Source organism: Alligator mississippiensis, chromosome 3 (assembly GCF_030867095.1).
Source record: "Alligator mississippiensis isolate rAllMis1 chromosome 3, rAllMis1, whole genome shotgun sequence".
In the NCBI taxonomy this organism is placed as follows: Eukaryota; Metazoa; Chordata; order Crocodylia; family Alligatoridae; genus Alligator; species Alligator mississippiensis.
Window position 1 is genome coordinate 199,444,734 of NC_081826.1, and position 21,612 is coordinate 199,466,345.

Genomic DNA, 21,612 nt, shown 5'->3' on the forward strand with positions numbered 1-21,612 from the left:
AGAGATTACTCATCAATATGACAGAGGAGGCCAGTGACAGGAAAGCTTCTAAAGAGAGAAGAAAAGAGGAGACAAGGGGTAAGCCTCTTGAGAAGAAAGGGACAAGTTAACTGAGAAGTATATGCAGAAGAGAGAATCAAAAGAGATTGTAGGAGATGTGAAATGGAGAATAAAAATGGCCAGAATGCAACCAGGAAAAGTGGCCAGTAGTTCTTTTTAAAAAAGGACAAGCACAATCTTTATTGAAGACAGGTAAAATACAAACACATCCTATATTTCTGCCACAAAAGCCATTGATGCAGCTGTTCCATGGTTGCAGCACAATCACAAATGAAAGAGAAGGCGGTATGAATGAGAGGAAAGGTTATTGTCATTTATCATTTGAATCTGGGCAGTGCTCAGACGCTAAGGTTACATTGTGCAGTCACTGTATGAGAACCTTCCTATTAAAATGTGGTCCACACTATGGAAACACTTGTGAGCCCACGATCTATGGCAGAGCAAAAACACAGACATTTGTTCCCTTTAGCCTAAGCTGTAAGCTTCATTCTACCCATTCATAGTTCTAGATGTGTTACATGGATCATATCTGCCACTGCCAAGCAAATTCCACCCTTCCCACTAACGTGCAGTGTAGCTCTATGTTACCCCCTAATCCTTAGCATTCAAAATCAAAGGAAAATCCTGTGTCATAAAAATGTATGGAAACAGATCAAATCAAAACTAATTTGAATCTAGTGTTGATGACAAAACTTCTTGCTACCTTCAACTTGTAGAAACTAGGAGCAAAGTCAGTGTTACTTAAAAAAAAACAACCCAATACATTTGCTGCTTAGACTTTGAAAGTTTAATTTCTGTCATTCCGAACTAAAATTGGCATACAAGTTTAGTACCACACTATGCTAAGAAAATGCAGCAAGAGGATAGGAGTCATGAAGGAAGAAGGAGCATGAAGCCATGAAGCCATTCAACTGCAACACTTTCTTATGAACCACCAACCAGCAAAGCTACTGGAGCAATAAACTGAGTTTCATCAGCATAATAATCTGCCCCATGTGTAGAAATGATCTTGCTAGAGATCCAAATTCTCAAATAATGCTGCATATAGCAGACACCGCTGATCAGACAGAATTGTTCATTACCACTTTCTGAATATCTTCCGAAGATGCCTGGAAACAGTGGAGGATAGTGCCTGACATATCATCAATGATTATTCTCCAAAGTAACAAATTAATCTGCTGAAATATTCACCATCAGCAGAAAGGGCAAAAATGGATTCTATCTCTGCAGATGCCTAATTGGCAGGATGGAAAATTTCCATTACTTGCTATAACAGAGGAGATAAGGGGGCATTTTTCATATAATGGAGAAGGAAAGTTAAAACTGTCCAGGAGACTACAAGATAAATTATACCGTGTATGCACTGTCACAGACTTGAGCGTGGTCAGGTAAGTCCAAAGGTAAAGTCACTGGGTCTGACTTTTCCACTCACAATGGTCCAAGCCACATGGGAGCTGCAATAGTGACTATTTTCTCTCTCATTACCATACTAAAGTTCTAGATGAAATGTGAATAAAATGTCCAAAACAGCAAAGCAATTCACAGGTATATATCTCTGCACTAAAGGTCAGATTCAGATATTTCTTGCAGGTGCCCACCTACAGAAAATAGGCACCTTGTTCCAGGAAATGGGCATGGGAGTTAAGAGGTCCAGCCTTTGAATCAGAACCTCCTAGATCCTAAATTTTGGAGGCTGTAAGTGGAAGAGCAACAGTGGAAAAACCCTGGTCGTATACTGTTAACTCTCCCTTTCAGCATCTACTCTCTGCCACTGTGTGACACAGGATACTGGGCAACATGGCCCTGTGGTCTGACCCAGGTGCGGCTGGTGAACTCAGACTGGTGGGGTGGTGGAGCATCCCCACTGGAGCAGCGGGGTGGGGGAAGGGGAGGGTTTGCAGCTGTCTGGGAGTGGGGGGTGGGGTTTGCAGCTGTCCAGGTACTCCAGCCATTAGCGGGGAGGCTGCAAACCCCCGTCACTCCCGGCTGGCTGCAACCCCCCCCACCCTGTGGGATGCTCCACTGCCCCACCAGTCTGAGTTCACTAACCGTGTCTGGTCTGACCCAGTAAATGGCAGTTCTTATGTTCTTATAGGATGACATCTTATAGCCCACATCAACAGGGCTAGATGCCTGGAATCCATAGGCACTGCAAGAGGGAGAGCAAGGTAACTCCACAGGGTGATCCACCCATGTTTCTCTCCCTCCTACAGCAATGTTTTTACTGGGCTACAGAGTTAAACTTCCTCTTGCATGATGACCTTCTGGCCCTAGGACTTTTGCACTCCTTTCTTCCCTCTGGTCTAGGTTCAAACAAGAGAGATAGAGAATGCTACACTCAACCTATTCTATAGCCTGGTGTTCAGGACTAGGTTCTTAAGTCCGAGTGACTGTGGGTACTATATTGTGTACTCACTTCACTACTGTTGGATGCAAGTTAGTTGAGCACAAAATAAATTTTCCATCCTGCAAATTAGGCATCTGCAGAGACAGAATCCATTTTTGCCCTTTCTGCTGCTGGTGAATATCTCAGCAGATTAATTTGTTACTTTGAAGACTAATCATTGATAATATGTCAGGTACTATCCTCCACTGTTTGGAGGATTGTCTAACAGATTGGACTCTCCAGTTCTGATCTTAATCACAATGGAACTTGGCCAGGAGCTAAGTACAAAGCTGCTTGAAGGCACTAGATTCTAAGAATGCTCAAAAGCCAAACTTTGGTGCCTAGAGTCCAGACCAAAATGTGAGGCATCTAGTGAATTTAAATGTCTAAATTCACTAGATGCATCCACTAGAGTAGGATGATCTGAGTTACTTTCTGAGATGTATGCACCAAATTCCAAAATTAGCCACCTCGCTGGCTGATTTGGATCAGGCTCTGTCTTCCAGAACAGCCTTTAAAAATGATCTCAGATACACATAGATACGTGTCCTATATACAATAAATCCTCTTTTCTAAATGGAGCTTACAACAGCTGCTTGGGCAAATCATTTCGGCTAGGGACAGAAGTTACACATAAACTGGTAGAAGTCATCAGAAACTGGTTTAAGATAAAACTGATTGCATGTAGTCCAAATCAGGCTTAACTGATTTGGGTCAAACCAATTTATGAAATTTGTGCCTCAGAACCCTTCCTGGTTCAAGTTAAATCACAGTTCCCCAGCCCTGGGCTGGCTTGTGCTGTCTGCTCCAGCAAAGAAGGGTTGGGGAGCAAGGCAGGGATGGGGGCAAACCCTGGATGGGGTCTGGGGCCAAGAATGGGGGTTAAACTTCCCTTCCCCCAAATACAGAGCTGCCCTGCCCTGCTAGAAACTTACTGCTGGCTGCAATTGTGGACTACAAATCCCAGAGGCACCTGGAAGCAAGAAGAGGAAGTGATGAGTAACCCTGCAGAGTCCTGCAGCCCTAATTCTGGACTGCTAATCCCAGAGACCTTGGGGCCAGCAACAAAAGGAAACGAACACACAGCCCATGGGCTACATTCCAGACAGCTGTGCTCTAGTGCCCCCTGGCTTCTGACCTGAGCCACTGCAGGCATGTGGCTGCATTTCCTGAATCAATAGTGAATGTCTGTCCAGTTGTTTCTCAGTTTAATCTGTGCAGTTTAGACCAACCTGCAAAGACTGAATCAATTCAGCCTCGGACTTTTTGACTGTCTGTATTTAGCCTTAAGCAACTGCTCCGTGCTGTTCTTTAGGGATCTGGTTAAAATGGAAGTGAAAATGGAACTGTCGGATGGTTCTGTTTATGCAAAACCAAATTCTGGCTGATGAGACTGTTCCAAACTAATGCCCTTTTTTGCCCATTTGCCAATTTTGCCCAAATATTTAGCTTTGATTTTTTTTTCCAGTAAACAATCTTGTAACTACCACTGATACAAATTTATGTTTTCAAGGAAAACTGTTTCTCCATAATTATGAATGTATATACATTTTACATGCCTAAAACAACACAAGATCAAAAATAGTTTTTGGAGAGTCATAGTTTGAAAGCTAATCTAGTGGGATCTTTCACACCTCGAAGTTTGATGCCAGCAATCTCTGATAAGTAACCTCTAAGTAACATCACACTAATTCTCTTTTATGTATGCAGTGAAGTAAATGGAATCAATTTTCAGCATTTTAGGACAAGCTGTGAATAAAGCTATAACGTAAACATGCACTATCTACATCTTCACAGCTTTTATGAACCTGGGAAGATTTATATTCTTGGGTCTCCAAAGATTTAATCTAAGGCAGGAAAAAGAAGACAGTATGAAACTCAAAAGTTATTTTAAAAGTAGTTTCTTGTAGCTTAGTTTTCATTCTTTCCCATTGCTTCTGAAGATGTGTGCATGTTCTCTTGCTTTATATATGGTAAAAATTCTCAAGGCATCCCATGTCAATAGGGTCTCATCCCATGAGATCTCCAAAACGGACAGGACCTCAGACAAGATGCAAATAGTTCAAACAATATTTTCTGAAGAAGCCAGTAATGTAATTTCTGTGCTGCCACCACCCATCACTAGCTGGGCAGACTACAAAATGTTACTTCATGTAAGTGAATGTTACTTTCAAGATACTTGTTTGTGATGAGAGAACTAAAATCTCATCAGTAAAGATATACTGGTATCCTTGTGGGATAAACTTAAACAATTTATATAGTGTATATTATCTCTTCTCCCTTTTTATAAGGATAGGTTTGTAGAGTTTTATGTCATAATTAGGAAACTCATGCAACTATGTGTGAAAAGATGACTTAGATATTTATATTTATTTATTATTTATACAAGAGTACAATTTGCATTTAGCTTTACATGCAAATAAAATGTCAGACTTTTACCTCAAAGAACATAACAACTAAAATCTAATACTAAGTCAGAGAAAAAAAAGCTAGATCTCAACCTCTCTCTCACTCACCTACTTTTAACAGTACTTTAATAATTTATTCAATTAACAAGTATTTTTCCTAAGTAAGCAAAGACTATTTAAAGAAAGATGGAAAGTAGAATGGGTTTAGATAGTGAAGTGATGGGTCTTACAAAAGAAATGTGTCCACAATGCAAGTACAACAGGTAGGGACTGAATTCGGGGCAGCTGTCCTCTGACTTTGCAGGCAGAACGTGGGGCCCAGAAGCCATTTTATGGACGTAGTGTGGTGGGCCGCCCCATGCCTCTGATTGGCCGAGGGGCACAGGTAGCCCCGCCCTTCACTGCTAATTGAATGTGAGGGCTACCTGTCATGTGGATCTGCTGCTTGCCACTGATTGGTGGAGAGGTGGAGAGGTGGGGGAGGGGTTGCGTGACAGGTAGCCCTTGCTAATAAGCTGCAAGGGGCAGGGGTGGCACCCATCTTGTTGGCAGCTCATTGAGTGGGCTGACCCCCTTACACCCCTACCCTGAAAGTCTCCTGTGGCTCCCTTACTAAGTCTCCCCCCTGAGGATTTCATGCGCATTGCCCAATTTCACAGACAATGTCAGATTTCACAAAATCCCCCAAATTGTGATTTTGCTGAGTCCTTAACAATAGGATCACTAACTTTGTGCAAGTGCCCAAAATGGCAGTTATGTGGCTGGGTAAATACAATTTAGTGTCAGAGAATTCTTACCTTAGGTTCCAGAAAGCAATTCAGTTCAACTTTATAAGCAAATAAAGTAGCAGTAGTCACAAAACCATTAGATGCCTTATTTCACTCTGAAAACAATCTGAAGCACCTAGATTTAGGATTTTGCACATGTTCAAGCTACTAACTTGCTCCCACCTCAGTTCTGTTAAAAAAAAATCAGACCAGAACTGGGAAGCACCTAAAGAGTCTACCTAGGTCTCCAATCCACTGGGAGACCACTGAGCATTGCCCAGACCGATTGACATGCCTATGCAAGAATTACGTTCAGCAAGCTGATATGTCATCTGATGTAATTCTATTGTTTTGCGAGATAGATGCCTACTACTGACAGCACTGAGTAGCACTTTCTATATCAGGGAGGGCAAAATATGCCTCCTGGCCGGATCCAGCCCACCAGGCACTTTCATCTGGCCCACAAGCACCCACCAACAAATTGCCCATGCCCAGCCCTTCTGCCCATGAGGGTGGGAGCGAGGTATCCATGTATACATCCCCCAACATAACCTATAATGCCTTGCTCCCACCCTCATGGGCATAAGGACCCAGACCAGCCAGCAGCAGCTTCTGGGTGAGGCTGCTGCTGCTGCAGCCACCTCTGGGGGACCTGATTGGCTTTGCTAGCATCCCGCTTGCTCTGGGTAACAGGTAGGGAAGTGGGGGACCAGGGCCAACTAATGCTGTGCATGGGGGTGAGGAGTGCAGCCTGCCCAGCCCACCTTTATCCAGCCCCACGTTGGAGCTGGCTGCCTTCTCCACCCCTGCTGCGCAGGTCTCGGGACTTGGGACTCTGCTGGCAGTGGAGGGAGCCCTGCTCCCTCCTTCTCCATGGAGTCCCAGGACCTGTGTGGCAGGGAAGGCAGTTAGCTCCAGCACGGCACTTCCTCCAGTGCCATGCAAGTGTGGGAGCTGCATACATGCCACATGGAGCCCCTGCAATAGTGGAGGGCTAGGCAGGCTGTGTTGCTCAACCCCATATGCAGTGTTCAGTACTGGCCAAAGCCACACTCTACCAGGCTCCAGCACCTGCGTGGAGGCAGCAGAGGCTATGTGCCATGTGGGGGAGTGGGTGGGGGGTTCCCACACACCCCCACCCTTCCTCACACCCCACAAATCGCACACCCCCACAACCTGCCCCCACAACCCCCCTCATATACACCCTCCAATATACCCTATTCTTCCCCGCCTCACAGCCACACCTCCTCACAACCCCCCCTACAAACACACCATCACACCCCACCATACACTCACACCTCCGAAACCCCATCACATACACATGCCCCCACACCTCATCATACACATCCCCCACCATACACACCCCTCCCCATGCCCCACCATACACATACTACCACCCTAACCACATTTCACACTTCCCACACATAATATACAAAAGTAAGACTTTGTTTCTGAATTATTATGTAATCCCCTCTATATACAGTATGCAAACACAAATCATGACAAATATTTTTTGTAATAAAATTAAAATATGCTATAGTAGGTGTTTGACTTTTAATGTATGATTTGTTTTTTTTCTGGTTGCAAGATGGCAAGCCTCCCCTCCCAAAAGGAGTATTTCCAGCGGGCAAGGGGAGGGGTGTCCGACGGCAAAGGCCTGGGGTGAGGGGGAGGTACTTCCAGTCCCAATATGACAACCAGGAGGCAGGGCAACTGTCAAGGGGCAGGATTACCTCTACAGCTCACCAAACTGGCTCTCTAGCTGAAATAATTGCCTGCTCCTGTTCTATATAGTGGGAAATCTAGATGCCAGGCCCACCTTAACCAGCATAGCCAGCTGCTCAGGAGAGTGCCCTTACTAGCATGCTATATGAGCATCTCTACTCCTGTTGAAGAAGTTGGGCTCCCAGAAAGTAAGCAGCCTGACTGTAGCCCTAGGATGAGGGTGCTCACTAGGAGAGGGAGAAACCTTGTTTTTAGGTTATGTTGTCAAAATTTATTTCTTGCATTTTAACTAACAAGCATCTAATGCAAAGTGCCTAAACAGTCCTGGGAGCATGAAAAGTCCATAATGTGCGCTAAAATCTTCTAAAAATGCAAATAAATAGCCAATTTACAAAAACATTTATATTGTAAAAAGGCCAACATGTTTACACTTTAAACATCAGCTATTTTGCATTCAAAGTAATTGCCTTTTCTAAGGAAACATACCAGAAAGCTGCTGCTATGGCTTCATAACACACTCCATACTTTTTATGTTAATAATACTCAAAGGAGCTGTCATGGCAAGTTATTTTTTTTAGAAACACAGGCTGCATCTACATGAGATGCTGACTACATAGTTGTTACTGCACAGCCATTTAGTACTTGTATAAACAAGTATTGAATGACTGCACAGTAATAACCCGCATTACTGTGCAGTAGCGCCAACAAACAGTTTTTTTGTGATGCCAACTGCACAGAGACTATGCCTGAGAGTATGGATGCAGTAGCAGTACATCGTGTTTCCTGCCACATGACGCTATTGCACAGTAGTCACAGGCTACTGTGCAGTCAGCATCTCATGTAGATGCCAACAGAGAAGCCTGTTAAGAAGATCAGCCAGCTTTATCTGAAGTAATATCAGATCCTCCTTCCCCTTTATAATTCTGAGATTTCCCATTTCTATTTTTTATGCTATCATTGAAAAAGGAAAGCAATTCATCTTGTAAAAGAGTGTTAAAGGTAGTTATGGAGTTTAACTTAGAACCACAAGTCAAAGAAGTTCAAAGTTAAGGGTGTAATTTTGTCTACCTCACCTGGCTCTGCACCTCAGTACTGCAACAGCACATACAAGTATACTCAATAGTGGAAGTCCAAAAGTGCACTTTCCCCAGCAATTATATCTTGAGAACAACGCACAAACTTTTATTTAGGGTTTTCCTAGTTTAAACAATGTATGATTTTTTCAGATCGCTGGCAAATGAGATAGAATACCATGAGGTGTTCTGGCATGACAAAGGCCTCACCAATGGGAAAGGTTCTATACAGCTGGTCCAATAAAAGATACCACAAAAAATCTATGTCTCTAAGACATTTCCTGAACTAATATGGCTACAACACTCTAACCCCACTACTAGCCATCAAACACTTTTTCATAATTGGTCTCCCTTTTGTTAGTGTAAGAAGTATTATATGTCCAAATGCACTGTACTAGTTTATATCCCTCTTCCCTCTTGTCAGGTCTTTGGGGAAAAAAAAAATCTGTTATGCTAGGAAGGCAACAGAAAAGCCAGGAAGACAGAAATCAAAGTGGAGGAAGACTCTTCTTATCAACTCTATTAAAACTCAAGTCCTAAATTTCAAACCTTGGCTTCCATTGCACTTCTGCATGTACTTTTGGCCTAACAGGGACATCTAAAGCGGGTCCTTTTTTTTTACTAAGGTTTGAGAACTGTATGTTACCTGCTGACTTTTCACAAGCGTTTAAGGGGTTTAATACACTAAATAAAAATAATACAACTTCCAAAGATTCCTATGGAAAAGTCTTGTCACAGTATTTTAAATTATAACAGAAGTGAGTTATGAAAATACTTTGTTACCCTACTAGAACCAAGTCAGACATCCCAGCCCTACAGTGTTAGCCTTGCATATATTCATACACATTTATACTGTATCTAAGTAATTCTAAACTGAATGAATTTAAGTTAGAAGGAAAGGAAAGGAAGGCAAGTGCAGAGATACCCATGCCCATCGTATACTTACTATTTAGTTGAGTCTGATAGCTGATACTCCCGTCGTCTATCATAACACTCTTGGATTCCAGGGTCATTCCATAAACTCTTTATTGCATCTACGTAGGGATTTTCAAACGTTGACACCTTCTCTACATCGACATCTCGAACTAACTGTGCATGGCCCTAGTTCAAAACAAATAGAATAGTAACTTTCACCCTATTTTCTGTATTGGTAGACACATCATATACAGAGCATTCAGTTATAAAAATGATCTTTACAAACTGGCTATTTTGTTACTACGTATAAGTTTTAACAAAACCACTCAGATTCATCAGATTTTAGAAATGCTTCCTTGGTATCCAAATATCTTGGGAAATACTGGGATAGAGGAAAGGACCTTGGGAAGCAGTCACAGGACTTGGATGAAAAAAAATAACAAGGTAGAGAGGGCTGAAGAAAAATGAAAGTGGCTGGAAAAAGTTCTAGGGAAGAAGGAAAAGACAAAGTTTCACCCACATACAGATTTCTATACATTTAATGTGGACTAATACATTTTTTTAGTTTCAAGAAACTAGATCAGGTGTCCAGAATCCTACCCGAAACATCTAGTAAGCTTTCTCAGTCCCACTGTGAAAGTCTGCAAAGGCCATATCACCACCACACCATATCGGAAACTAATCAAACTGCTAGTTACCTCTACGCCAGCAGCTCGCATCCTTAAGCACACCAGTACATTCACTGTCTACAGCCAAGCTCTATTTCACAACTTTATCTCTGCTGCTACAGATCAGGATGCATACATTAAAGATCTGGAGCAGGAATTCCTGTACTTTTAATACAATTCTAAAACCATAGCCGCTCAAATCAACAGACTCAGACCTTGCTCCAACCTGCTACAATACCAACCCTAAGACAAAAACAACAAAATCCCTTTTCTTGTGACCTACAGCCCCCAGCATTAACACCAAAGACACATAATTAATGACCTTCAACTCCTTCTGGAAAATGATGACCATCTCAAGAAAGCCATGGAAGGACACTCTGGCTTGCAGACAACCTCCTAGTTATAAATAGTGTCTTCTCCAGCAACCGACTACCTAACTCTTATTTTCACCAAGGCACCAGACTTTAATCTGGACCCAGATGCCAGCTGTGTCCCCTCATCAACATGTACCACATCATCATTGGCCCAAATAATACATTATAACACCTGAGGTTCATTCACCTACTCCTCTACCAACATCCTATATGGCATCACCTGCTTACAGTGCCCCTGCTATGGACAGATGGGGCAATCCCCATATGTAAGAATAAATTAACACCAATCTGACATCTGTACCAGAAAGACAGACAAGCCTCCGGCAGAGCACTTTAACCTCCTTGGATATTCTATTGCTGGCCTCAAATTAGCTGTTTTTAGACAACAAAAAATTAAAAACAGACTGGAATGGGAAACTGCAGAACAAGACATGATCTCACAGACTGGATGGCAATAACTATGGTTTAAAAAGACTATGGATTCTTATCCCATTACCTGGATTAGCTTTTATGACCCCTATATCCCTCAATGGGTTAGTCAAATCAAGTCAGTCCTGAGGTTGCTGTGACTGTTGGGGCACCTTAGATGCTGTAACCTTCCTAGATTTGTTGAGCTGCTTTGCACCACTGGTGATGTTTCAGCGGCACTGCCCATTAGGCCTGTGCGAAGCGGAAAGTATTTACTTTGGATTTGGCGATTCAGAGGGGCAGCGATTCGATTTGGTGATTTAAAACACTGTCCCGATTCAATCAATATTTGGTGCCAAATCTTATTTTGGCCATAGATTATACAGGCAGGCAGTGCAAGCAGGAGCAGCTGGGGGAGCAGCTGGACGAACCTGGCTTGACCCGGCAGCCCCGGGAGAAGCCGTGACTTGTCCGGCTGCTCCCCCAGCTGCCCCTCTGCCAGGGCAAGGCAGGCAGCACTGGCAGCCCGAAGAGAAGCCATGGGGATTGGGGGGGAATGATCGGGGAGTTGGGAGAATGACTGGGGAACTGGGGGATTAAACTGGGAACTGGGGGATCAAACCGGGAGCCGAGGGGAAGCCCCTGTTCATTCCCTCAGCCCCCGATCATTCCCCCCAGATCCTCAATCATTCCCCCAGCCCCCACAGCTTCTTCCAGGGCTGCTGGCTCAAGCCACGGCTCGTCCGCCTGCTCCCGCTCCAGGGTGAGGCAGGCAGTGCTGGCAGCCCCGGGAGAAGCCGCAAGAGTTGGGGTGAATGATTGGGGAGCTGGGGTATCGAGCTGGGAACTGGAGGGAATCCCCTGTTCGTTCCCCCAGCCCCTGATCATTCCCCCCAGCTCCCAGTTCATTCCCCCCAGCTGCCAATCATTCCCCCAGCTCCCTGATCATTCCCCCCAGCTCCTGCAGCTTCTCGTGGGGCTGCCAGCACTGCCTGCCTTGCCTTGGCGGAGTGGGGCAGGCAGAGGAGCAGCCAGATGAGCTGTGGCTTGAGCAGGCAGCCTGAGAAGAAGCCATGGGGGCTGGGGGGAATGACTGGGACCTGGGGGATCACACCGGGAATTAGGGAATGGAACCAGGAGCTGGGGGGGAAGCCCCTGTTCATTCCCCCAGCCCCCAATCATTTACCCCGGCTCCCAGTTCGATTCCCCAGTTCCCGGTTTAATTCCCTAGCTCCCAATCATTCTCCAGCTCCCCAATAATTCCCCCCAGCTCCCAATCATTCCCTCCAGCCACCGCAGCTTCTCTTGGGGCTGCCAGCACTGTCTCATACCAGCAGGGGGGCAGCCAGACAAGCCACAGCTTATCCCAGGGCTGTTGTCTCAAGCCAGGGCTCGTCTGGCTGCTCCCGCTGGCACTGCATAGTGCCTACCTGTACAGTCTATGGCCAAGTCTCCATATCTATACAAATCAATTTGGAGAGATTAATGGGTCTCCCGATTTGATTCAGACTCAGAGATTTGGCTGCCAAATTGGGCCAAATCTCCTCTGAATCAAATCAGGTATCGAAGCTTCGCACAGACTTAGTGCTCATCTCTTCTCCAAGTATGGATGGCTGTTAGCTTGTAGGGAGTTCATCCACCCTTTGACATGTCTTGTTTTTAGTCTTGCTGGAGACACACCATCCTCACCCAGGGTAGCCCAGATGGAGGCGCCAGTTTAGTCACTGACAACTTGACCGTGGAACAAGCTGTACTGGTTTACATGGTGATAGATAGCAGACCAAGAGAGGCCTGGCCTGACAAACTCAGTGGGTTAACTGCTTTGTTTTCCTCTCTCTTACCCACCATGCCTCTTGAGCAGTACCCCTTTGCTTTTCACCTGCCCTTCCCTATCCTTTGTATTCTAATTATTGCTTTCTATTTGGAAACTCTGCTTTCTGCAGTCCATTCACAGTATGTGATAAAGTAAGCTGCTGCTTACAAAAGCTTATGCATCTCTGAGTTAGTGAATAAGGTGAAAATTTATTCTGCCTTCTGCCTTTCTTGACTTGACATGCTTACACATCCACAAAGCATAGGTGAGCATACACAGCTATGTATTAGCCACCTAACCCATAGCCTACTGTGCACAATCAGTATACATGCACGTGTTTGTGTGTCCACACAGCAGGAAATAACAGGAACACTACCTAAATGTAAATGCAAAAATGCCATTTAGGCAGCTAGAGAACTGCCTGTTAGGCACACAAAAGGAAACAGAACTCTTAATTTTTACCATCTGTTAGCTATTACAGGGTAAAAATCCAAGTGTTTTCCTAAAGGTAAAGCCTAAGGGATTATCAACACAATAAATGGAACTACAAGAACAAAATCCATTGTAATTCACTCCATATATTTTGATCTAAGTGTCTGAGCATGCTCATCTAATATAAAATCATGCTCATCTACTTCAATTTTTCTCATGATCAGGTTTTTTGCTTTTTTAAACAACTACATCTTACAACTTCCTTACCTTACAAGTAAAAGACATGTTCAAGATTTAGATACTGAGGAAAAAAGTACAATTCCCTTAATGCTACAAAGAGCAAGGCTTGGTTAACATCCAATACTATAATGAAAACTATGGAGAGTCTTTAAGAGAGGGAATTGTCTTTTGGAAGTATTCTTTGCTGCAAATGTCCCTCTACTACATACAGAACCTGTCAGGAAGGAACATAGCAGAATGATGAGAAAAACAGAGCAGAACGATCTGAACATTGTGGACAGCAGTGGTATAGCTCCAGGAACTTGGTCAAGCTAAAACCTAAGAAACCTAGGAGACAAGTAGTTCTATTCCAATCCCATTTGTATTCCAATCAGGGACATGTGTCCCTGTCCTTATTAAAATACCCTAGTAAGCCAAGAGTACTGTAATAGGACTGTTTCTGTAGGCCAGTGAAATCTTTCTACTGTCACAACTTCCAGGAGAGTTCAAACTCACTGTTTGAATAAATACATGCTTACAACTCTTTCTATATTCAAGCAGAAATCAGGTTGACACTCTGATTTCAGTTTGAAAAACTGCAATAAAAGTAAATGTTTCATTTTAATGTTAAATATAAAAGCTTATTCTTTACAGCACAATTTATAGTTTCACAATTTTTCAAATCTGTTTTTTAATCTTTTCATAGTCTAAGTTAGTTGCATTCTTTTCATATGGCAATCATGGCATTAAAAATTGGCTTCCTAGCCTATGTCAAAGAAACTAGATTTTTCAACATAGTTTCTTAAAGATTTTTTTTTTCATTTTGTTTTATACTACTGTAATATCTTACACTGTGGATATGATGCAGCCAGAAAAAGAATGAATATTCTTGTAGTTATACGGCATCCTGGTCACAAAGCCATTCTTAAACCAACTATTTCTTCCAGCTTACAGTAATATCCAGGAAGTCAGAAAAAGGAGAGAGGATGTTCATCTAATTCCAAAGGCAACCATTCAGTTGAGGAAGAAAATAAAAAATTCTGGAAGGGGAGTTTACACTTTTGTTTCAATATACATATAATACATGACATGCATGTAGTACAATAAAAATTTGCTTAGTAGAAAAAAATATTTTCACTGTTTTAATTAACAATGTATGACATAGAAGTATTAGAGAGAGTAAGTGCTACATGTTTATCAGAATCTGTATTCTGTGAGCTCCAAGGTACATACTTGACATTTCTTGAACTCAGGCATCTTGCTCAAATCAATGAGTCACTAAATTTGGCAAATAAACAAGAGTCAGCATTTCATTAACCACGTCACATTGCTCTTGGGAAGCCAGTTAGGCACCTCTTTAAAACAAAACTTATGTTTTTATCCAATCCAACTGTGTATGAAACATCAGCCAGGGGTGTCAGATGAGCTAGCCATGATACAGCCTGCAGGCCAGATCCAGCCTGCCAGATGACTAGATCCAGCCCACGGCTGCTCCTTTGGCACTCCACATGGGGCCACACGCTGTCTGCTTGTATTGGGGCAGCCTGTGGTGGGCTCCCACTGGCCCAGGTCCCAGCCAGCACACAGATTCTGCTGGACCTGATCCTGATGCAGCTAGAGCCCGGTGCTGCTCTCTGCCCCTTGCCTCCAATGGCAGCTCCTGCTTTTGATCCTGCTATGTTGCACTGTGCCAGGCGAGCAGTTTCAGCCAGGTGGCTCCCACCCCAATGCACAAGGCTCTGGCTTCAGCTGGAGCTGGAGTTGGGAGTCCTGTCACTCTGCACAGGGCTGAGCCCCACTTGTTCATGCCAGGGCAGCCCATGCCTTGCTCATGCTGGTGCCCACAGCCCGGCCAGGTACTGCTCTGCACCCCCCCACCTTCAGTTCCAGGATTTGGAGCCAAACCCCCATGTGCATGCCAGGAGTGGCAAGGCGTAGTGCAGCAGAAGTGAGAGGAGCTGCTGCTGGACACAGTGGATGCAGAGCAGCACCCGGCCAGCTGTACATGTGGGGCATGTGATCCCAGTCTCTCCTGTCCCTCCCACTCCATTTCTGAACACTAGTTCAGGGGTGGGCAATTATTTGGGCCCCAGGGCCACACAGGCAGTTTTGGTGACTTGTGTGTGTGTGTGCAGCAGGTGGGGTGGATGGGGCGGGCAGGGGGGGGGGGGGGGGGGGCGTGCGTTGCTGACCTGGCCTGTGACAGCTGATTCAACTCCTTATGCGGCCTTCTGGCCCAAATAATTGCTTATTCCTGAATTAGACACTAACAGCACTAAGTCTGGTCAACATCAAGATAGATTAATACATTCTTATTTTTCAAGTATGATTTTGCTAAACAGACCAAAATAAAAAAGTGAAATCAAAGGAACTGGGGTACACAAGGAATGCAAAATTGGGGTGGTTACTAGGAAAATGTACCTGAACTAACAGGAAACTCTTGGTCACTAAAGTTTTTGGGGATTTGAGGTTGAAAGTCAAGGAAGAGGGAAAGGAGAATAAGTGATTTAAAATACTTGTTTTCTTCTTTCTTACCTAAAGGAGAAGCAGTTTTTAAATGTGTCAGAATCATTTCTTCTAAGGGAACAGGTAAAGAATATTTTAAAATTCCATTTCTTTATCTTTTTCCTGAGTTATAGACACGTATAATGATTTTCTAGTTTTGTAAGATCCTGAATTTTAGCACTGTACAGCTCTCCAGTGATTGTCATCAGGAATTAACCAATATCTGAAGCACTTTAACATAGGGGTTCTGATGGTTCCTCCACTGAAATGAATAGTTATACTTTTTTTCTAAGGGGAACAGAAGGATGACAGTGACATGAAAGACAGAGATTGCAAGAGTCCTTTATATTACCCACCAAACCCATATAATACTGTTCTCTATAGTTAGTCCAACCGGAAGGATAAGCTATTAGCTACACTGTTTTTAAATTACACTACTTAAATAGTGTTTTTTCAGCTGAGTCATTTAACTCAAATTAAAGTATTAGCAAACAATGTTTCCTACTGCCTTCCACCCAAAAGGTCACTTGCTTACACTGAGGACTACTGGAATAACTATTAAATAGGGGTGCACTGATACTGATTTTTAATGAGCCATACTGGCCAATACCGATCCAATATGCAGCCAGGCAGCTTGGAGAGCAGCCTCCAGCTGGTAAGTCTGTTATGAGGGAAGGGGAGAGGCAGGAGAGAAGGGGCATGGGGGGCGGGAGCAGATTGAAACCCCCACAGTGAGGGATGGAGTGGGGTTGGGGCAGATGCAGGCGCTGCACAGCCGGGGTGGAGCATGGATGGAGCTGCAAGCAGCTCCTCCAGGCACCAGGAGGGGCGGCTCTCGCTGCTATGTGCACCTCAGGAGGACGTGGGGGCATGTGTCCCTGGATCTGTGCGCAGGGTGAGGGTGGCCACTGCGGGCATGAACTCTTGCCGGAGTGGGGGCTGGGCCGGGCTGCGCTCAGGGTGGGTGGCGGCAGCACTGGGAGGGGAGCTGCGGGGGCATGCAGCCACCCCCAAATTTGCTGTAGCCCCTTCCCAGCACTGCTGTCACCCACCCCGGAGTGCAGTCCCAGCCCAAACCCCCCTGCTGGGAGGAGCTCAGTGCCACCCTTGGCCCTAATCCACAGTGGCAACCCACCCTCGCCCCGCGTACACAAGCCCCCCATGCCCTCCTGGGGTGCATGCAGTGGCGGGAGCTGTCACCCACTCTCCACAGCCTCCAGATGAACTGCTGATGGCTCCGTTCCGTGCCCTGCCCAGCTGTGCAGTGCCTGCCCCTGCCCCAACTCCAGCCCCTCCCCCCACACCCCTTCCCTCACAACAGACTTACCAGCTGGACCCAGATGCTGCTTGCACGCTGCACCGCAGCTGCGTGCATGCATGGGGCATTTATCGGTGACAGCATCGGCCACATCAGCCAAAAAAAGCCAACTGCTGACACTGTCAATTTTCCTTATATCCATACCAATCCAATATGGGACTGATGTATCAGTGTACCTCTACTATTAAACATGCATTATCTTGGCCTAGGTTTGCAACTCCTGCATATACTGAATTGTCCTTGCTCACAAAAATATACTGTGGGTACATCTACATATACACTTAACTGCACAGTAGACCAATTTTCTCTGGTGTAAAGTATCACTGCCAGCCCTTCCACTGCCCGACACTGCCACCCAGAGCCTGGGGCTGACTGCCGGTCCTCTCTGCCAGCCAGGGGCTTCTCTGCCCCAGTGCAAACTGCTGTGATCCCAGGCACGTGAAGATGCTGTGCTCGGGAGCAGCTGACTCTGACTCAAACTGCAGTTGAGTTTATCAAGTTGCTGTAAAGCCACGTGTTGATGCACCCCCATTACATTAAGACCTCTGTTGGGAGTATGAAAAGGTGTGCTCCTGAGCAACACAGCTGAGCCAGAAAAGCCCTCAATATTGACTCAGACCCCTGGCAGATGCCACATTTGCTGCGCATTATATGCGAGTATCATGTAATAGATTATAACATGCTAACTGGCCATATGTTAAAATTACTGCGGGACACATTCATACCACAAAGAAGTTGCTGTTAGGTGAGCAACTTTGTGCCTGATTCACCATTTTTATCAAGGGACAAACTGGTTTAATGTATGGCAAGTTACGGCTGGTTGCACAATACTTAGATATAAGGTCTTGGTCACTAGCAAATAGGTCTTGGTCACTAGCAAAATTTCATTTTCAGTCATACAGCTTACTCTGCTGAGAGCATAAAAAGATGGATTAAGCACACTAGGATTTATTTGCACAGAGAGCACACCAGCAGCAAAATTCTTCTGGTGTGGATCAGACCCTAGTTCAAGTCACCAGGTATACCAAGCACTTTTCCAATTCTACTGAAGAAACAGTGACACTTTATGTAGGAAACAAGACCACAAATAATTGAGGAAATTCTGAAAATAAATGATGAATCAGAGCCAAATCACATGAGCTGAGGGATTCTCCTTAAACAAGGATAAGGGCTAAGATGCTGATTTTGCAAAAAACTAGCAGACAGGTAGAGAAGCTTCTTTGAATGTTGCCTTAGGGTACTGGTATTCAACCACTAAACAGAGGCGGGCTGGGTGCTTGCAACTTTGCAGCACTGTGGGCCATCACTTCCCTTCAGCAGGGGAAGGGGGACAGAGGAAGAGAGGGGTGAGGTAGCTGGTTGCCAATGTCAAAGGGAGAGGAAGGAGAGGGATGAGAGCTTACCTTTGGTAAGCAGTGCCTTCCTAGTGGAGGGGAGAGAGAATATGCAGCACCTGCCACTGGTGAGGGGAAGGGGAGAGAGCAGGGAGGGCTATAGAGGGGATCAGTGACACAGTGCAAGGCAGGGCCAAGTTGTTTGCCGCTGATTCCCTGTACCACAGACAAGATCCAGTCACTTTGTGGGCCAGATCTGGCCTGTGGTACATAGCTTGAGCACTGCTACATTAGAGCAAGGTTGTTCAACTTTTGAGCAGCCAAGAGCAACATGCCATGCAGACTCTCCAGTTCCCCACACCAGCACATGGGCTGTATCAGCTCCTTGGACTCCCTTCCAGCCCTGCCTTAGAAGAAGCCTAGAGATACAGAGCTTCTTTGGTACAGAACTTATCACAAATGCAGACTTGGTTATTTCTGGACAAGTAAATGCTGCTGTTCCCTTCCACAGCATTTGTGGAAACAAGAATTTGTGAACCTTTCTATGTATGTAAACAAAATTAAAATTATACCTAACTCTCCAATTTCTGAATTTTTTTGAATTTTCTGTTTTATACTTGGTTAATGAAATTATTTCAACATGCCAAGCAGGAGAGAGGAGAAGGAGGGAGGGCGGGGGCAGGCAGAATAATTCTGATGCACTACCCAGCAAGAGTTGCTTAAACTTTCAGTAGCAATATCATTACCATTGAAATGCAAAATCTACTTTCTCAAAGATGCTCAAAAATACTTGCATAATTAATTTAGGGTAATTATTATATTTATTCACTAAGGTTCTGCATCATGAAAGCAGAAGTATGTGTTTAAGCATATGGTTAAACTAGCTTTATTCAGCAAAGCTGAAACACATGCTTCTATATAGTTTCTTGGCTGAATAGGGCTGGATTTACACAGATGCTTGAAAGAGTAAGCACAAACTGAAGTGCTTTGCTGAATCAGGGCCTGAAGGACAGTCCTGCTACTAATTAAGTCAATGGAGTATTGCAGTTGAAGTGAACAGTGTTCCTATTTCATACTGCAATATGTATTGTGTTTTAATCACATTATCATTACCATGTTCTTACATTAAATTTCACAGATGAATTTTTTACATGTTGAAGTTGTTCCCATGTTACTCTGGTGTTTCATGTGACAAACTTGAAACTAAATTTTGATACAGAGTAATGAATGGTGCCCATCAGAAATCCAGCTTGGTTCATAAAATAAATCACTTTCCCCCTGCAGTGAACGCTCTGCTTTTGGATTTTTTTCTTGGTTTTGCTTGGATGGCCTCCTGACAGCCTTTACCTTTCTGAGGTTCAGCTCTGTACTGGAGTGGTTACTTAAAAAAAAAATCTATCACTTAGATTTTAATAGTTTTTATAAACCACAGCTAGCTTTTCTGGTTTTACTAATGTATTGTGCCTTAAAATCTCTTACACATTAATTCCTTTGACTCTCTGCCATTTAGTACACTTTGGTGCTTTCTGATTTCTCTTTATAGATATACAAGATCTAAATATGAAACCTGACCTATGGAAATCATTGGCCTGATTCTTCTCTTACTTATTTGTGTATAAATCAGAAGTAGTTCTACTGTAGGCAAATGAGTTGCATCAGCATAAGTAAAGTTATGCAAGTTCTGATGCCAGAAGAGAATCAAGCCTGATGTCTAATCATATTACTCATTATTGGCTTTACATTTTCACAATGATATGACAACATATCTGGAGTATTGCTTTGGATGTAAGAATTCAGATTTCTTATTTGCAAAAATAGAGGAGAATCCAGGATTAACACTAACAATTTGTGCACTAATCATTTTTATCTAGGCCCCTGCTACATGTTAAATATGTTAAGCCAGGGGTTTTCAACCTTTTTAAAAGAGTGTACCCCTTTTGATGGCAGTGGCCGGACCTGGAGTGGGGAGGGGAGGGGGGTGGCAGTGGCTAGACACAGAGTGGGGGAGGGGGGGACTTGCAAGCAGAGGGGAGCCACTGCCCTTGCTCCCCCTCCCCCCAGCCCTGCTCCTGGGAGGCATCAGAGTGGGGTGGTGGGTGGTAGCACTCCATCCCTGCCCGCCCAAGCATACCCCCTAGCTCCTGTCTGCATACCCCCGGTTGACAACCCCTGTATTAAGCAATTACCTGGTTAGCTGCGCTATACATTTAGACCAGACATACGTGCAAAGTAATTACCACACAATAAAACAGTTAATTGCACAATAAATTTAGGCCAGCTACATGTCCAAAGCAATTATCATGATAAAATGACTATCCAGCTATAAAAGAGCTGATCAGGTATAAAGTTAGTGCTTGAAAATGTGTAACAACTCTATAGCTGGTTTCTATCCAACTTTAATTTGAAAGTGTAGCAGGGCCCCTAGACTTCTAAAAGTTCCAGCTGGTAATTGTGCTCTTTTATCTATCAAAATTATAGGCACAAGAGACCAAATCATAGAATTATAGAAAATTAGAGTTGGAAGGGACCTCAGGAGGTCATCTAGTCCAACCCTCTGCTCAAAGCAGGACCATCCCCACCTATATCATGCCAGCCAAGGCTTTATCTAGCCAGGTCTTAAAAGCCTCCAAGGATGGAGAGTCCACCACATCTCTAGGTAACCTGTTCCAGTGCTTTACTATCCTCCTCGTAAATTTTTCATAATATCTAACCTAAACTTCCCTTGCTGCAACTTGAGACCATTGCTTCTTGTCTATCATCTGCTACCACTGAGAGCAGTTTTATTCCATCCTCTTTGAAAGCATCCTTCAAGTTAGTTTAAGACTGCTATTAAATTCCCCTTCAGTGTTTTCTTCTCCAAACTAAATAAGTCCAGTTCCTTTAGCCTTTCCTCAGAAGTCGTGTGCCTCAGCTCCTAACCATTTCCATTGCCCTCCACTGGACATAGTATTCCAGATACGGCTTCAGCAGTGCCAAACTGATGGGAATAATCACTTCCCTCAATCCGATGGCAACTCTCCTGCTAATGCAGTCCAGTATGCCATTAGCATTCCTGACAACAAGGGCACACTGTTGGCTCATATTCATCTTATTGTCCACTTTAATCCCTAGATCCTTTTCTGCACAGCTGCTACTTAGCCAGTCAGCCCCCAGCCTGTACCAGTGCATGGGATTGTTCTGTTCTAAGTGCAGGAATTTACACTTCCT

The 21,612-nt window shown here is 44.2% G+C and overlaps 1 protein-coding gene across 1 annotated transcript in view; it reads right to left on the reverse strand.

Moving 5' to 3' along the window:
• LOC102565550 (guanine nucleotide-binding protein G(q) subunit alpha) overlaps positions 1-21,612 on the reverse strand; it is a 211,821-nt gene that overhangs the window by 53,277 nt on the left and 136,932 nt on the right. The window contains exon 3 of the mRNA XM_059724805.1: positions 9,366-9,520. Within this exon, the coding sequence (XP_059580788.1) occupies positions 9,366-9,520 (155 nt within the window). The remainder of the gene's footprint in view (positions 1-9,365; positions 9,521-21,612) is intronic.